This window comes from Nematolebias whitei, chromosome 18 (assembly GCF_014905685.2).
Source record: "Nematolebias whitei isolate Nwh7 chromosome 18, NemWhi1, whole genome shotgun sequence".
Taxonomy (NCBI): Eukaryota; Metazoa; Chordata; class Actinopteri; order Cyprinodontiformes; family Rivulidae; genus Nematolebias; species Nematolebias whitei.
The window spans coordinates 2,383,627-2,401,868 of record NC_056515.1 but is presented as its reverse complement, the minus strand read 5'-3'; the positions used below and the strand labels follow the sequence as shown (position 1 = coordinate 2,401,868).

Genomic DNA, 18,242 nt, shown 5'->3' with positions numbered 1-18,242 from the left:
TGGAATATATATATATATATATATATATATACATATTATACAAACTTGTGATTTGATATAAACGTGCAGAATGAACCAGTTCACCATTTTGAACATATGTAATAAAAATATGAATAAACTGAGTGGGCTGAAGGTGAGCATGGAAGTTTTTATGACTTATTAATTTTAAATATTTGTTGTTGAGAATGTAATTATTGTCCTCCTCATAAAGTTACCTGTACATCTTTATTTTTATGTCATTTGTGGCTCAGAATCAGCTTCAAATAAAGACAGGAATCTGTTTTTTACGAAGCCAGAATTTATTTTTGTACTTTTTGTCTCCATCTGGTGACACACAGAAAAAACAGTTGAAACATGAAAAGTTCTGGTTCTAGACGGGAACATGAGGACACACCATGTCTTTGGCACTTTCTAATCTAAACAAACAAACATGCTGCTGACAGAAAACACCCGGTTTCTTTTGGAAAAAATAAAAACAAGACTCAGGTCCTGAAACTGGATCATCTGTCCCCAGGGTTCTGGTCCAACTGGGTCCAAAACAACTGAAACTAAGTCTGTGTTTGTGCTCTTCTTCTGGTTCTACAGAACAAAACAGATTACTGCAACAAAATAAGCGCAGTAAACCTGGCGTTTTAATTTAAAAGCTTCAGGAACATTTTCTGCAATCACTAAAGACAAACGAGTGAGAAGCAAACTGTAGCTCAGTTTCAGGTCTGAAACGTTGCTCTGCAATGACGTGAAAAGATGAATTCATTCAGGTTTGATCTTTGCCTGCAGACGTGAAACCTTATGCTTCTTTTGTCTTTAATTAAGTTTCATAAAAGTGTTTCAGAGACTCTTCATGAGGTTTTCAGTTTCTTGGTTGGAACTGGTTTAATTGAGTTGTTCACTCATTAATAAATGCTGATTCAGTTTATAAAGTCTGAATTGTTCTGGCATCAACGGCTCAAAACTTTCGGCTCCTTCAGGACATTCTTGCTGGGTCTTTGTGCAGCTTTTACTTTTCTGAAGTATTTAGCATTGTGGCCATGTTTTACTTGTTGGAACTGAAAAGAGCTCTCTTCATGTCCTTCAGACCCTTTGAGCAGCTTAAACCCTTTTCAGCCTCTTTCAGCTAAATTCTGCTTTTCAAGCTATCGTTTACATATTTTTCTGCTCATTTTAGCTGAGTCCTGCTTTTTTAAATTTTGTGGTTCTTTCTATTCATTTAGATTTGTTTATTATCCTTTATTTAACCAGGCAAATCCCACTTAGATCTGAGATCTCTTTTGCAAGGGAGGCCTGGACCTGAAGGCAGACTAACATGCATGTTTTTGGTCTGTGGGAGGAAACTGGAGTACCGGAAGAAAACCCACGCAAGCACGAGAAGAACATGCAAACTCCACACAGAAAGACCCCAGGTCCAACTGGGAATTGAACCCAGGACCTTCTTACTGTGAGGCAACAGTGCTAACCACTGAGCCGTCGTGCTGCAATAACCATTAAAGGATAAATAAAAAAACTTATTAGAACGACTCAATAAAAGTACAAATTAGCAGATTATTTTTTTAAGTAGCTGAAGAAGCAGAATACAGATCAACGAAGATGAAAAATCAGGAACAAAAAAAGCTGAAATTAGCACATTTGCACAATCTGATAATTTATTTAGTTTTTAGCCTTTTCTGTTTCTTTTTGCTCATTTCAAACTCTTTTAATCTATTCAGCATTTTTCTGTCTATTTCAGCTGATTCTGATATATTTCTGCTGTTGTTCTGCTGCTTTCAGCTAATGTCAGCTGTTCAAATTCAGCTCACAATAACAGTTTAGCAGTGAAACCTTTTCAGCCGTTTTTAGCTTCTTCATCTTCTTTGAGCTGCTTCATTCAGCAAAGCAATTTTACAGGTAACATTGTTTCTTTCAGATTCTAAAAGGATTCAGTTTCACTGAAGCTTCAAATGTTTGAGTTGACGTTAAAGATGAAGAACAGGAGGAACCGCAGCAGCAGAACGTCTAACCAGATCTGCAAAAGGTCCTCTCCGTGCTGCTATACAGTGATGAGCGAATCAGACAAAAACATTATGACCAGCTGAACTGCAAATGCTAACATCATGAACAGTTTACCACACGATGAACTTTTTACTGTGTAATGATCTATTTACCATTTGATGAACTGTTTACCAAGTGATCAACAGTTTACTACATGAACTTTTTACCACATAATGAACTGCTTACCACGCAATGAATTTTTAAGCATGTGATGAACTGTTTATTACGTGACAAAATGTTTACCACATGATTGTGCTGTTGTTTGTGCTTATGCACCAAATGGCAGTTTGGATTATCCACCCTTTTTGGAGTCCTTGGAGGGGGTACTGGAAAGTGCACCTTCTGGGGACTCCCTTGTTCTGCTGGGGGACTTCAATGCTCATGTGGGCAATGACAGTGAGACCTGGAGGGGTGTGGTTGGGAGGAACGGCCCCCCTGATCTGAACCCGAGTGGTGTTCTGTTGTTGGACTTCTGTGCTTGTCATGGATTGTCTATAACAAACACCATGTTCAAGCATAAGAGTGTCCATATATGCTCTTGGCACCAGGACACCCTAGGCCGCAATTCGATGATCGACTTTGTTGTTGTCTCATCTGATCGGTGGCCGTATGTCTTGGACACTCGGGTGAAGAGAAGGGCGGAGCTATCCACTGATCACTCCCTGGTGGTGAGTTGGCTCCGATGGTGGGGGAGGATGCTGGTCAGACCTGGCAGGCCCAAACGTATTGTGAGGGTTTGCTGGGAACGTCTGGCAGAGTCTCCTGTGAGACGGAGCTTTAACTCTCACCTCTGGGAGAACTTCAAACATGTTCCGGGGGAGGTGGGGGACATTGAGTCCGAGTGGGCCATGTTCCATGCCTCTATTGTCGAGGCGGCTTACCGGAGCTGCGGCCGCAAGGTTGTCAGTGCCTGTCGCAGTGGCAACCCTCGAACCCGGTGGTGGACACCGGCGGTGAGGGATGCTGTCAGGCTGAAGAAGGAGTCCTATCAGGCCCTTTTGGCTTGTGGGACCCCAGAAGCAGCTGATGGATACCGGTAGTCCAAGCGACATGCAGTTCAGGTGGTCGCTGAGGCAAAAACTCGGGCATGGGAGGAGTTAGGAGAGGCCATAAAGAATGACTTCCGCATGGCTTCGAGGCGATTCTGGTCCACCATCCTGCATCTCAGGGGGGAAAGCTGTACACCACCAACACTGTTTATAGTGGGGGTGGTGTGCTGTTGACCTCAACTCGGGATGTCGTGGGTCGGTGGGCGGAATACTTTGAAGACCTCCTCAATCCCACCAGCATGTCTTCCACTGAGGAAGCAGAGCCTGGGGACTCTGGGTCGGGCCCTCCAATCTCTGGTGCTGAGGTCACCGAGGTGGTTAAAAAGCTCCTCGGTGGCAGGGCCCCAGGGGTGGATGAGATTCGCCCGGAGTTCCTTAAGGCTCTGGATGTTGTAGGGTTGTGTTGGCTTACGCAACTCTGCAGTATTGTGTGGACATAGGGGGAAGTTCCCCTGGATTGGAAAACTGGGGTGGTGGTCCCCCTATTCAAAAAGGGGGACTGTAGAGTGTGTTCCAACTACAGGGGGATCACGCTCTTAAGCCTCTCTGGTAAGGTCTATTCGGGGGTTCTGGAGAGGAGGGTCCACTGGATAGTTGAACCTCGGATTCAGGAGGAGCAGTGCGGTTTTCTTCCTGGTCGTGGAACACTGGACCAGCTCTACACTCTCAGCAGGGTCCTGGAGGTTGCATGGGAGTTTGCCCAACCGGTCTACATGTGCTTTGTGGACTTGGGAGAAGGCATTCGACCACGTCCCTTGGGGAACCCTGTGGGGGGGTATTCTGGGAGTATGGGGTACCGGGCCCTTTGATACGGGTTGTTAGGTCCCTGTATGACCGGTGTCTGAGACTGGTCCGCATTGCCGGCAGTAAGTTGGGCTCGTTCCTGGTGAGAGTTGGACTCCGCCAAGGTTGTCCTTTGTCACCAATTCTGTTTATAACTTTTATGGACAGAATTTCTAGGCGCAGCCAAGGTGTTGAGGGGATCCGTTTTGGTGGCCTTAGGATTGCGTCTCTGCTTTTTGCAGATGATGTGGTCCTATTGGCTTCATCAGATCGTGATCTACAGCTTTCGCTGGAGCGGTTCGCAGCCGAATGCGACACAGCCGGGATGAAGATCAGTTCCACCAAATCCGAGGCCATGGTCTTGAGCCGGAAAAGGGTAGAGTGCCCTCTCTGGGTCAGAGAGGAGGTCCTACCCCAAGTGGAGGAGTTCAAGTATCTTGTGGTCTTGTTCACGAATGAGGGAAAAATGGAGTGTGAGATCGATAGGCGGATAGGTGCAGCATCTGCAGTGAAGAAGGCGCTGTACAGGTCTGTCGTGGTGAAGAGAGAGCTGAGTCAAAAAGCGAATCTCTCAATTTACCAATCAATCTACATTTCCACCCTCATCTATGATCATGAGCTTTGGGTTGTGACCGAAAGAACAAGATCTCGGATACAAGCGGCCAAAATGAGTTCTCTCCGCAGGGTGTCTGGGCTCTCCCTTAGAGGCAGGGTGAGAAGCTCGATCATCTGGGAGGGACTCAGAGTAGAGCCGCTGCTTCTCCATGTTGAGAGGAGCCAGTTGAGGTGGCTTGGGCATCTAGTTAGGATGCCTCCTGGATGCCTCCCTGGTGAGGTGTTACGGACACGTCCCACTGGTAGGAGGCCCAGAGGAAGACCCAGGACACGCTGGAGGGACTATGTTTCTCGGCTGGCCTGGGAACGCCTCGGGATTCCCCCGGAGGAGCTGGACCAAGTGGCTGGGGAGAGGGAAGTCTGGGCCTCCCTACTTAGGCTGCTACCCCCACGACCCGACCCGGATAAGCGGAAGAAAATGGATGGATGGATGAATGTTTATTATATGATGAACTGTTTACTACATGATGAACTGATCTGCATGATGAACTGTGTACCATGTGATGAACTTGTTTCTGTGTTGTACAAACAGCTCGGCATCATTCAGGCTGCAGCTGTTAGAAACTCTCAGAGGAGAACATAAACGTTTTCTTTCTTGGGAAAAGTTAATCAAACACAATCTCAGTTCCTCATAATCACAACAAACAACAACATATAATAATAATAACAACATTAATAATATATTAAAGTTTATAAAGTGCGGTTCTGTCAGAATGGTGGATCAGGAAACGGAGAACCTGCTGTCTTTCCATCTTGTCAGAGTTGGAATGTAGATTTAGTTCATAAAAATCTGTTTTATCTCCTTTGTTTTTTTTCCCAGCTTAATTTTTCAGAACACATCAAAGAACCACAAACTGAACGAACACATTTGTGCCAAAACGGTACCACACACTCAACGATACCAAGAACTACAAGAAAAAAAACACTAAAATGTCTTCCGTCGCTTTAAACTCCGCCCCTTCGCTACGACGCACTGTGCTGAGGTTCTGATGGGTCTGAGTGGACCTGGTCTGGCTTTGAGACAGGTTCTGATGGGTCGGTTGGGACCTGGACCTGACTCAGCAAAATGCCCGATGACATCAACTTGTTCCATAATTACATTTTCACTTTAGTTTTTTAACCATCTGGAGCAACAGGTTCCTCAGTGATCAGCTGACAGAGTCCCTGTGCTCCTCTAGAGAACATTTAAGGGAAAAAACAATAATTTAATTATTTACTGCAGCTAAGCTCCCATTAAAGTCATGAACCCAGTACCTTACAGGACTGTTTGTTTTAATGCATGTTCTCCTCTCACGTGCACAGATTGTAAAAGTGCACTCTTGCCCATGCACGGTAGTTCATCCCCACCTCCAACCACCTCGGTCTGATGCTCGGAACTCCTTGATCAAAGCTTAATCATCCCCCGTTCTGAGCAGAAGAAAAAAACACAGAGAGGAGTTTCACTCTAATGTCCTACGAGTCTCCATGTGAATATTTTGGAAAAGAACTCTGGAAAAACAAAGCAGATTTAATATTTTGTTTTTAAAAAGGTTGGCTCCGGATCAGGTTTTAGGTTTTGGCTCCTTGTGAAAATGAGTTGGCTCCCTGAAGTCAAAGGTCATGCAGACCGTTCTAAGGTCTGAGGAGAACTCAGAGAGGAGCCGTCAGGAGGCGGAGCTTGTGGCCACAGCTGTTTCTGTCAAAATATCATCTGGTCTCGGTCTCAAGGACCCAGGTGTCTTGTTAAAACCCGTCATTATTTCTCATCTGGTGGTGTTTGGACCTGCATGTTCAACCCAGTGAGATGATGGCTTTATTCGATGGTTCCCAGAACCTTTTAGTACAGTGGTTTCAGAGGTGGGTTCAGAACCGAGCTGAGGGTCTTGAAACACCAACTGGTGGGTCTCATACTTTAGTCCTAAATGTCCCATAAATATAAATGGTTCTTAGAAACGGATCAAATCTGTAAAATGTTTGTTTGGGTCATCAGAGAAGCTTGTGAACCAGAACCAACAGAGCCACCAGAACCAGCAGCAGAACCAGCAAGAGTTGGGCTGTTAGTTTGTGGGCCATAGTTTAGACAGTTTGGGAACCACAGTTCTAGAAGTTTTACACAAGAACCATTTGGTTCTGATCAGGAACTTCACTGGACGGACGTAACAGAACTTTTCTGAAAGTGTAAAAGTGAAATGATGGACGGTTACAGCTGGCATGCTGATTAACAACATTAATATTTATAATTTTTAAACTAAGTTTAATAAAAACATGAAACCACCTGCTGGAAGTCAGATGAGCGTTGACTTCCAGTTTATTTTGTAAATTCTGATCCAACATTTTAGTGAAATCTGTATTCTGCTGTGCTCTTATTGTGAAGGGTTTTGGCTGCTTCCTGGTGCTGCTCTTCTCTCCCAGCTTTTAATTCTATACGAACCAACAAACAATAAAGAACTGAAGAGAAATGACACAAACATGAAGCGAAGGCTGTGGCTTGTTGGTGCTTTTTGTTTGGTGAGAATAAAAATGGGTTCAAGTCGTCGAGAACATGACACCGGTTCCTACAGATGGAGACATGGAGACACAGGATGTCTGATTGAGTCCAGCATGTGTTTACCTTTAAAAACAAAGACCAGAGACCGGTCTGATCTCCGGTTCTTCAGTCTGTCTCAACATGGGTTGTCCCGTTCAGAGAAGTTAGTAGGTTTCCAGTGAATTGTCCCAAAATAAGTTCTGGACGTCCAGCATGGCAGCCAGGTCCAGGATGTGCTTCTGCAGGAGGCTGCTCTCCACCGTGTCCTGCTTTGGCAGCTCGGGGTACGACTCCGGGAAGCTCCGACACTCCTGCACACACAGAACCAGAACAACTTTTATAACTTCCTGTAGCAGCTAGATATACTGCTACGCTAACGTTAGCTTGTCCAGGATCAGCAGGTCCACTTCCTGCTGGGGTTTTTATTCCTTCCCTCCTCGGTAACAGTGCTAAAGCTAACAGTGTTAGCATCAAGAACGGGTCAAATTGGTCACCTTTTAGCGTCACTAACCAACGACAGGTCCATTTTCTTTAGACTCACCCGGAAGAGTTTATGGAGTCGGAGCACAGCAGAACAGAACACGAACCGGATCAGGAGCAGCCGCAGGAACTCGTCACCGAAAAACTGCAGAAAGGCCTGATCTGCAGAGACCAAGCCAGGAAGTCTTAAACATCTCCGAAGTGAAACAAATTAAACAGGACACTAAAGCTTCTGCAGAAATGTTGAAGGGAGTCTGAAACTCCAACAGCAACTTGTCAGACTTTTATTCTGAATGGCTTTATTTTGAAACTACAGGTTCAGTCTTTTTCCTGTTTCCTGTTGATCCTCTGACTGAATCATCGACGGTCCGATCAGAGGCGACATGAAGGATCTGTGGGGGCAGTCATGATGGAGACAGAGGAGGAAACAAAGCATGCTGGGAAATATAGAAGACCAACAAGCTGCTGCATCTCTGGAGCCTTTGACGTTTTTGTTGTTGTTTCAGTAAAACTCACAGCCCGTTTGTTTGAATTTGTCCACGTTTGTTAATTCAGACGATTTAAATCAAATATTTCCTGAAGTCTTTCTGTAAAGGTTTAATAGCAGATGTGTAACAGATCCATACCTATGGTCCGTGAGCGAGTTATCATCTGTCCGATGTCCCGGAAGACTTTATGGAGGAACTCCTGCGCCTGCTCCCAGAGCCCCTGTCCAATGCTGTTTAGTCCACAGATGGAGGAAAATGCCAGCAGAGGACTGTAGAGGAACAGAGTGAAGAGACTCCCCCGCTGGGACGCGTCTAAAGACAGGAAAACACAGGACAAATGCTCTAAATAGCCTGCTCCTGGTCAGGTTTCTGTCCACAGGTCTGTGGTTTTGGACAGAAAACAGCTAGACCTGATAAAGAGCAGATGGATGAGTCTTATTTCAGCTTTAGGAGGTTGTGAACAGAGATAACTCACCTGGTACACTCTTAGGGTAAACTGTAGGTGAGAGCAGACACACCAGAGGCTGACCAAACAGATTGCTGAAGTTCTGTTCAGACCAAAGACAGAAAACATCAAACAATCCTGAATGGTAAATGGTAAATGGACTGTACTTATATAGCAACTTTCTATCTTATTTCAAGATACTCAAAGCGTTTTACAACAATCTGTGCCTCATTTACCCATTCATACAGCTCTATACTAGATCTCTACAAAGCTAATTGAACAAATCATTCTAAAGAGACTAATCAGTGATTTAGATCACATTCATCACTGATGGGACACACATCAGAGGCTATGAGGGGTTCAGTGTCTTGCCCAGGGACACTTCAGCATGTGACTGCTGGTGGAGTCGAACCCCCAACTCTCGCATTGGAGGACGACTGCTCTAACCACTCAGCCACAGCCGCCCCGTCCTGAACAGGACCTAGTCTGGCCATCATAGAACCTCTCAGAGTAACAGACCTTATAAGCTGTGCTGTTGGAGGAGTCCACGATGATAAACAGAGGCTTCCTGGTAAATGGAAATAAATCCCCTGGATGAAGGCTGCAGCATGAAAAACAACAGAACCTTCAGTTTCTGAGTGGACCTCAGACCTTATCAGTCCCAACATGAGAACACAGCCCTCACCAGTGCATCTCTTTCTGGGCCTGGTTCCTCTTCTGGACCATCTCTCCGTTCACCACATCTCGGTTGGTGTTCGTCAGAACTCCTCCAAAGTCATATGGACCCACTGGAAACCAGGACACAAACACCAGAACAGAGTTTCAAATCTCCTCACATACCTAGTTCCATCTTACATTACAGATCTTATTGTTCCATATTTTACTAACAGAGCACTTCTCTCTCAGACTGCAGGTTTACTTGTGGTTCTTAGAGTTTCTAACAGTAAAATGGGAGGCAAAGCTTTCAGTTCTCCTCTCTTCCAGTTTCTGTCCATGAGGCTGACACTTCCTACTTTATAGCTCAGGCTGAAGACTTAGACAGATTCGTCACCAAAGGAAGATCCATGATGACCCAGAAACTCTGTCAACTGAGTTCATTCTTGATGTTTAAAAACAATACGAGGCAGATTTTAATGTGTTACACTTCAAGTCAACCCAGCTGAGTTCTGCTCCACACCTGTTTTGGTTCGGCTCAGCCTGCTTAATTTCTAAAAGTTCACGTCTGAGCAAAACGAGGCTTGATCGGTAATTTATGACCATCCGGATGGAGGAGAAAGACAGAGAGGTCTGTGTGGACATTTCACAGAACTGTTTTATGAAGGAGCCTCACGAAAAATACTTTTTTTTGGCATTCTTCATGTCAAATCGTTGGTTATGTACCATAACCCCAGATTCTGAGTATGGGCGTAGCCCTTTAAGAACTGGCACAAGTGGGTTCACCCCACTCGCAGAACGCCAACACTGAAAAAACTCTAGTCCATGCCCACCCACTGTGTGGGCCCCACCCTGGGGCCATATAAATTGATTCAGGACTGTAGATCTGCTCCCAAATAGAGTACTTTTTCTTCAGCCACTTAGGAGCCAATGAGGCCAGTTTTGAAGGGCTATGCCCATACTCGTAAAATCTGGGGTTACAGTACGTAACCAACGTTCTATTTCAAATGGGCTTCACCCTTTAAGAGCTGACACTAGTGGGTTAAAGGGCAAAGCAGAATGTAGTCTATGCCTCACTAGATCCATCCAAAACCATGAACACAGAAAAAAACTACCTAAATATGCTCACCCTGACTCTCCATTCAAGCATAATTACGCACCGCTGATCCATATGCTCAATGTGCACTGGTGACAGGTGCGTACCCTCTGTGCTGGTCTGAAGCTGAGGATTCAGCTTACTCACATAGTTGGCAACTAGAGGGGAAGGGAAGGGGCTTCCACACAGAGGAAGTTCCCCCGCTTGAACGACAGACAGAGAAAACCACCTGCTTATAAGAGGAATGAGCAGGGTTGAAAAAAACTGAGTGAGGATAGCTGCAACGTCACTCAGACAGGACTCTGAGAACCGAGTGTCAGAGAAAGGTTGGAGACATCACGCAGGTAAAAGCGGAAGAAAGGGTCAGCGATGACCAGGAAGCCGCATAACAAATGTCCTGTACAAACTGACCTCCGTACAGTGCAGTGGAGGTTGAAATCCCTCTGGTGGGATGAGCCCTGAGTCTATCAGGAGGGGGAAACCCAGACGCACTATAAGCCAGAGCTATAGTCTTACATAGCCAGTGAGACAGGCACTGAGGAGATAAAGGTTGACCTTGTGACTGTTCCCTGAAATGAATACCCAATCGTTCAGATTTACGCAGTGCGCTTTACGTAACATGCGACCGCGCGAACAGGGCAGAGGAGCTGAGATTGTGCCTCTTCTTCAGAGTTATGTGGGGGCAGAGAGAACCCATCCAGCATTATAACTCTGGATCATGATGCTTTTAGGTGTAAAAGCAGGGTTTGGTCGAAGCACGGCTGAGCTCCCATCACCTTGGATTCTGAGAGGAGGGAGCGATGGACAAGGCTGAGAGATCGCTCACTCTCTTTGCTGACATCAGAGCTAACACTAAAGCTGTTTTGAAAGACAGTAATTTCAGTGGTACCTGACCCAAGAGTTCAAACGGATCCTTAGACAGCGCACGGAGTATGAGCGCTAAGTCCCATTGTGGAAGTAAAGCGCGTGCCACCAGTCTGTGTCTGTGTACGCCCTTCAGAAAGCATTTCATCAGAGGGTGATTAAAAACCATTCTGTCATTAAAACCCTCTTGACAGGAAGAGATGGCTGCGGTGTATGTTTTAATTGTGCTGAAAGCCAGGTTCCTGTCCATCAGCAACTACAGGAAGGACAAAATGCAGCTTAAGGGGCATGAGATTGGATCCACATCCCTCTCCAGGCACCATAACTGAAAAGCTGTCTATTTGTATGCATAACAGGCCGTGGTGGAATATGCGAGTGCACCCTGGATTGTGCGCACCACGTCCTGAAAAAGTCCCATTCTCTCTAAACATTCCCGTTCAGCGGCCAGGACCAGAGGCGCTGACCTATCACTGGGGAGCTCCTGATTGTTCCTCCCACCTTTAAGAGGGCATCCTCTTGCCACTGCAACTTCCAGAGCTGGCCCATCAACTGTCGTAGAACTGAGAACCATGAAGTGCTCGTGCGTTCTGGGATGATCAGAATTGCCCTCAACCGTTCCTCTTGAACCCGCTCCAATAACTGCACTATTAGCAGAGACAGAGGAAAACCATAAAGCAGCTTATGAGGCCATGGTTTGTGTGCAAACACATTCACCCCCAGTGGTAGTGCATCCCATGGGTTTAGAGATTTTCTCGAGTGGCCATCAGATCCACTTTTACGCTCCTAAATCTGTTCCAGATCTGAAGGATCAGATCCGGGTGAAGGCTCCAATCTTTGTCCTGAGGGCCCCCTCTGGACATAATATCTGCTCCTCTGTTTAGCATGCCTGGGATGTAAACTGCTCTGATAGAGTGCAGACGTGTGCGCACCCAACAGAGCAGTTCTCTGGCCGTGTCCAGCAGCTGAACTGAGTGAACGCTCCCATGGCGATTTATATAAACTGCCATTGTTCTATTGTCTGTATGGACCATCACGTGTAGAAGTGGGGCAAAGTGTCTGATCATTTTCCCCACTGTAAGAAGTTCCAACACGTTTATATGGAGGGACATGTGGGCTGGCCACCTTCCTCCCACCGTCTGGGACAGACATGTCACCACATGGACTTGAATGACATCACTTTACCCAGGGGAACCCCCTCTGACAGGATCTGAGGGTTTCCCCTGTGACTCAGGTCCACCCTACTGACCGAGAAATGGTAACCATGTGGTGCTTGCGATGTGAGGGGATGAGACGCAGATAATTGAACCATATCTGCAGTTGCCTCATGTGTAATAGTCCTAGCGGTACGACATGAACCGCTGACATCCTTCCTAGCCGACGCATGACTATCAGGGCTGTCACCGACCTGTGAACCCTGACATGCTGAAGCAGTGATGTCAGGGATACCCTCCTTTGCTGTGACAGGAGGGCTGTCATGGTGACCGAGTTTAGGTCCACCCCCAGAAAGGTGATGAGCTGGGAGGGTAAAGTTGAGCTTTTCTCTCAGTTTATTGTGAAGCCCAAATGAAATAGATGCGACACCAGAACCCTTGTTTGGATTTATGCTTCCTCCCTGGACCGGGTCAGGAGGAGAAGGTCGTCCAAGTAAAAGAGGACTCTCATCCCTGCTGTGCACAGAGGCTGTAATGCTGTTTCCACGCATTTTGAGAATGTGCATGGGGCAAGCGAAAAACCAAAGGGGAGATGGTTGTATTGGTGCAGAACTTCCTGGAAGAAAAAAATGCAGGAACCTCCTGTGTTTGTTTATTATCGAGATATGAAAAAACATATTTCAAGTCCACTGAGACAAACTAATCGCTCTGCCTGACGCATTTGAATACTCGTTTTATCGTCAGCATATGAAACGGCCGTTCCATTATACAAACAGGATTCCAAAAAAGTTGGGACACTAAACAAATTGTGAATAAAAACTGAATGTAATGATGTGGAGGTGCCAACATCTAATATTTTATTCAGAATAGAACACAAATCACAGATCAAACGTTTAAACTGAGAGAATGTATCATTTTAAGGGAAAAATCTGTTGTTTCCAAATTTTGTGGCGTCAACAAATCCCAAAAAAGTTGGGACAAGTCCATTTTTACCACTGTGTGGCATCCCCCCTTCTTCTTACAACACTCAACAGATGTCTGGGGACAGAGGAGACCAGTTTCTCAAGTTTAGGAATAGGAATGCTCTCCCATTCATGTCTAATACAGGCCTCTAACTGTTCAATCGTCTTGGGCCTTCTTTGTCGCACCTTCCTCTTTATGATGCGCCAAATGTTCTCTATAGGTGAAAGATCTGGACTGCAGGCTGGCCATTTCAGTACCCGGATCCCTCTCCTACGTAGCCATGATGTTGTGATTGCTGCAGAATGTGGTCTGGCATTATCATGTTGAAAAATGCAGGGTCTTCCCTGAAAGAGATGACGTCTAGATGGGAGCATATGTTGTTCTAGAACCTGAATATAGTTCTCTGCATTAATGGTGCCTTTCCAGACATGCAAGCTGCCCATGCCACAAGCGCTCATGCAACCCCATACCATCAGTGATGCAGGCTTCTGAACGGAGCGTTGATAACAACTTGGGCTATCCTTGTCCTCTCTGGTCCGGATGAAATGGCGTCCCAGTGTTCCATAAAGAACTTCAAATCGTGACTCATCTGACCACAGAACAGTCTTCCATTTTGCCACACTCCATTTTAAATGACCCCTAGCCCAGTGCAAAAGTCTGAGCTTGTGGAGCTTGCTTAGAAATGGCTTCCTCTTTGCACTGTAGAGTTTCAGCTGTCAACGGCGGATGGCACGGTGGATTGTGTTCACTGACAATGCTTTCTGGAAGTATTCCTGAGCCCATTCTGTTATTTCCTTGACAGTGGCATTCCTGTTTGAGGTGCAGTGACGTTTAAGGGCCCGGAGATCACGAGCATCCAGTAGAGTTTTACGGCCTTGACCCTTACGCACAGCGATTGTTCCAGATTCTCTGAATCTTTTGATGATGTTATGCACGGTTGATGATGATGAGTCTTTGCTACTTTACGCTGGGTAACACCATTCTGGTATTGCTGCACTATCTTTCTGCGCAACAGTGGTGGAATTGGTGATCCTCTTACCATCTTGGCTTCTGAGAGACACTGACACTCTGAGAAGCTCTTTTTATACCCAATCATGTTGTCAATTGACCTAATTAGTGTTAATTGGTCTTCCAGCTGTTCGTTATATGCTCAATTTCCTTTTTCCAGCCACTTATTGCTACTTGTCCCAACTTTTTTGGGATTTGTTGACACTGTGAAATTTTGAATCAACATATTTTTCCTTTAAAATGTTACATTTACTCAGATTAAACTTTTGATCTGTCAGCTATGTTATTTACGAATAAAATATTGACATTTGCCATCTCCACATCATTCCATTCAGTTTTTATTCACAATTTGTTTAGTGTCCCAACTTTTTTGGAATCTGGTTTTGTACGTTTGTTGAAGGAGGACAGATCCAAAATGGGTCTTGAACCTCCTGTCTTCTTTGGAACTAGGAAGTACCGAGAGTAAAAACCGGTCTTCTCCTTTCCACGGGGAACCCTCGAGATCACGTCTTTCAGCAGGAGTTCCTCTAATTTGGCCTATAAAATCAGACCCTGTTCCGCAGATGTTAACCGGGTTTCTAACTCTCCGTAGAACCTCGGGGGTGCTGCTGCAAACGGCAGCGTGTAGCCTTTGGTGATTAAACGGTACATCCATTTGCTCATTTGGCATGTATGCCACCACGCCGTGCCGCGTTCTGAAAGCAGGTGTGCGTGTGCATTTTGTGTCGTGCGTGAGAAATGATGAGCCCCTACCACCATCATTAGCAGAGAGGGAGGCTCTGCATGGACTCATATGGGGTGGGGGGGTGGGGGGGGGCTTGCTATGAATGGGCTGCTTGTTACTCTCACACCACCCCTCAGCCACATCTGGGTGGGTTGTGTGGGCTGACCAGGCGAGTAAATCGAGCACTGCTTAGGATGACGCTTGTCTTCAGCTCTCCCCTCCACCAGCAGCTGAAAGAGGGGGGCTTAAGAGTGAGGAGGAAAACCCCCACGTAGAGCGCACGCTCCGACCACGGGTTTATATTCTGGGTGTGTGGAGGTGGTGGTGGTGGGGGGGTTCTGGCGTCTTTTAAATGTGTGTTTAAAGATTACCTTTCCACCCAGTGTGTTTGAGTGCCTGTCCTCAGTGCCCGCCTTCACTGCCAGGTGGGAGGAGGGAGCTGAAGGAGGGGAAAAATTAGGAAAAAAGTCTGCACGGACAGCACACTCTTGCACCATTTGCTCATATGGTTGTTGTGTGAAAACAGTCAAATTTCACTGTCCTTCAAGTGTTTGTTTAAGGCTAGTGTGAAGGATGTGTGTAAAACAGGAGTGACAGGGGACTCCTTCTTGTCTGAATGGAGGATTCTCCTCTTTGAGTGAAGTTTGTGTTTTATTTTAAAACCTTCACACTGAAAATTACACACACACGCCCAACTCGTCATTTTTTCTGCTGCCTCTTCTGTGTCTCCTGCGGCGGGTTGGATCACGACCACACTAGCTGACGACCTCTGCCAGCACCAGGTAGCTGTGGAGACTGTCCTCTGGGAACGGTAGTGGTTGGGTTCCCCAAAGATGTAGTTGCGACCGTGGAGCGTCTTTGGAGCTGATGCTGGTGTCTGCGCTCCTGCCTGCATCCAGCCATTCAGGGGGAGAAAGGGTCTGCATGAGGTCAGGTCACACGTCTTCTGACTTGTTCCAAGGCATCTGAGGAGGATTGCGGCTGGTCCAGGACCAAGTGGAAGTGAGGGCTGAATAGTCCGTCTGGACTAACAGGTCCCATTACCAGCAGCTCCTTCCTAATCTCATTCAAGATGAATGAGAAAGGTTTCAACCACATCTGCCTTTGCAGCACGGTCGCCCAAGTTGAGATGCGGGCAGAACAAACTGCCTGTGTCGCGCACAGGTTTGTGATGGTGTATGCAGTGGCACAGAGCTTGTCCAGCTCTGCAGGGGAGAGGTTCGGCTCCTTGGTCTTTATGGATATGCTAAGAGCTAGCATACCCACATTGTTCGTTGCTGCAGCCACCTGGAACGAACACTGATGGATCCTATCAGTGAGCCTCATGGTCAGCTGGTCGCTGGGGGATGGTGGAATGATACGTCGTCCAATGTATCGTGCCACTCTCACCCCAAAGACAGACGACAAGCTGGGCTCCAGCGGAGGAACAGTCAGGAAACCGTGGTCCGTGAGCCCCTCCACCTTGGTGATGGGTGCATTGGTTGAGACCGGAACCCTCAGCTTCAGGGGTTCCATGACCAAACCTGAGAGGTACACAGACACCGCCAGAAACCGAGGACAGACTGGATCCCGGTGGCCGATGTGCTGGGTTGAAAATCTTCCCGCCAGGAGGTTTGTAGGTAGCGGCGCCGCCAGCCCAGCCACGAACAAGTCGCACGCCCTCACTGTCCTCTGGATAATCTCTGGCAGCGCGTCGATGACCGCTTCAATCACCGAGAGGAGGGTGCTGGTGGACATTTGGATGCCCTGGGACACATCTGTCGATGGCAGCTCTGTCTCCAACTCTCTCGTTCGAGAGAAAGGAGCATGGCTGTTAGCCATCTCAGCATCAGAGATGGACACGTCCGAGTCCTGCCTCGCGTTGAGGAAGTCAAGAAACTTGTCCAGTGGGTAGCTCTCCTTCGGTTCTTCTTCGATGGAAGAAAAAAGCTTGAGGCAGCGTTGCTTCTCCTTGGCCAGGAGAAGTTTGCAAGATGGGCAGGAGGCCTGCGGCGTCACGACTTGGTGGGAGTGCACAGCCCTCAGGCAGCCTTCACAGACGACGTGCAGGTCTGAAGAGAGGCTGTGCCCCGTCTTGCATGCCATACAAAAGTAAATTACTCCACTGGATGACATCTTCTTGCTCTTTAGAATTCTCTTAGTGTTGTCTTCGCTGGCTGAAGAAAATGGGAAGCCGATCTATGGCCCCGAGGCAATTTATATGGACCCAAGGTAGGCCCACACAGTGGGTGGGTGTGGACAAAAAATTTTTTCAGTGTTGGCACGCTGTGTACGGGGTGAACTCACTAGTGTCAGCTCTTAAAGGGTGAAGCCCATAAGAAATAGAAAAGGTGCTCGTAACACTGAGTGAACGGTTCTCTTGGAATATTAACATCATGTGCAGCGCTACAGGTGAGCTGACAACATTACCAATTGAAAACTCTCAATCGAGTGTCCGCAGATGATCTGATTACAGTTCATTTCATACTTGAAGCACAACATGTTAACTATTTTACCTTCATAATCTGAATGTCCTGTTGGGAAGACTCCTGTAGCTGATAAATACACCAGCAGCACACTGTTGGCAGGTAACTCCTGAAAATAACAAACACAAATGACTGCAACAATAAACCAGAAGATTTCAGTTTGACATACCAGCAGGTAAAAAATGAGCTAAATCAAAGCTTATTTAAGAGACACTGGAGTCAGACGCAGAAACATCGGATGATAAAACCTGAACACTGACCTTAAAGGAGGCAGACAGGAATGTAAAAAGCTGGCTGAACGTTGGTTTGTACAGTAAATATTTATGAGGATTTTCTCTTTTTGCTTGTTTCTCACTGGGTTCCTGTAGAGAGCATAGTTTAAACACAAAGATGTCTTTAGGTTCAGGTTGTGTACAAGAAACATTCAGGAGGAACATCCATCCTGTTCATCTGATGTCCAAATAACAGAAGTAAACAAGTTTGCTTCTGAACACTTTGTTTTAATTAATCCTGTAAACTGAGAGGCTGATGGAATACTTCAGAATGTTGTTTTCCTGATTTTTTTTGTTTGTTTGTTTGTTTTATAACTATTATTGCAGACTTTGTGCTATTTTATCAATTTAAATGTCAAAAATACCTAAATGCATTTTGGTATGTTAAAACTGTGACTTTTAAACTTTTACACTTTTTATTGTTTTTTTGTTCAAAAATTAATGGAAATCTCTTGAATTCTCATGCTGCTGTATTCATTCATACCCATCTGCTCACCAGACTCATGTTCAGGCTGCTGTTGTTACACCGTATTGTTTTGCATTATTAGTACAAACCGGATTCCAAAAAGTTGGGACACTAAACAAATTGTGAATAAAAACTGAATGCAATGATGTGGAGGTGCCAACATCTAATATTTTATTCAGAATAGAACA

The 18,242-nt window shown here is 46.0% G+C and overlaps 1 protein-coding gene across 1 annotated transcript in view; it reads right to left on the bottom strand.

The window, feature by feature from the left end:
- Positions 1-6,652: 6,652 nt before the first annotated feature.
- scai (suppressor of cancer cell invasion) overlaps positions 6,653-18,242 on the bottom strand; it is a 67,401-nt gene continuing 55,811 nt past the window's right edge. The window contains exons 10-17 of the mRNA XM_037692500.1: positions 17,577-17,678; positions 17,347-17,425; positions 9,077-9,179; positions 8,911-8,992; positions 8,422-8,494; positions 8,085-8,258; positions 7,520-7,620; positions 6,653-7,289 (exon numbers count right to left, since the gene is read on the bottom strand). Coding sequence (XP_037548428.1) covers positions 7,143-7,289; positions 7,520-7,620; positions 8,085-8,258; positions 8,422-8,494; positions 8,911-8,992; positions 9,077-9,179; positions 17,347-17,425; positions 17,577-17,678 — 861 coding nt within the window. The 3' untranslated portion in view covers positions 6,653-7,142. The remainder of the gene's footprint in view (positions 7,290-7,519; positions 7,621-8,084; positions 8,259-8,421; positions 8,495-8,910; positions 8,993-9,076; positions 9,180-17,346; positions 17,426-17,576; positions 17,679-18,242) is intronic.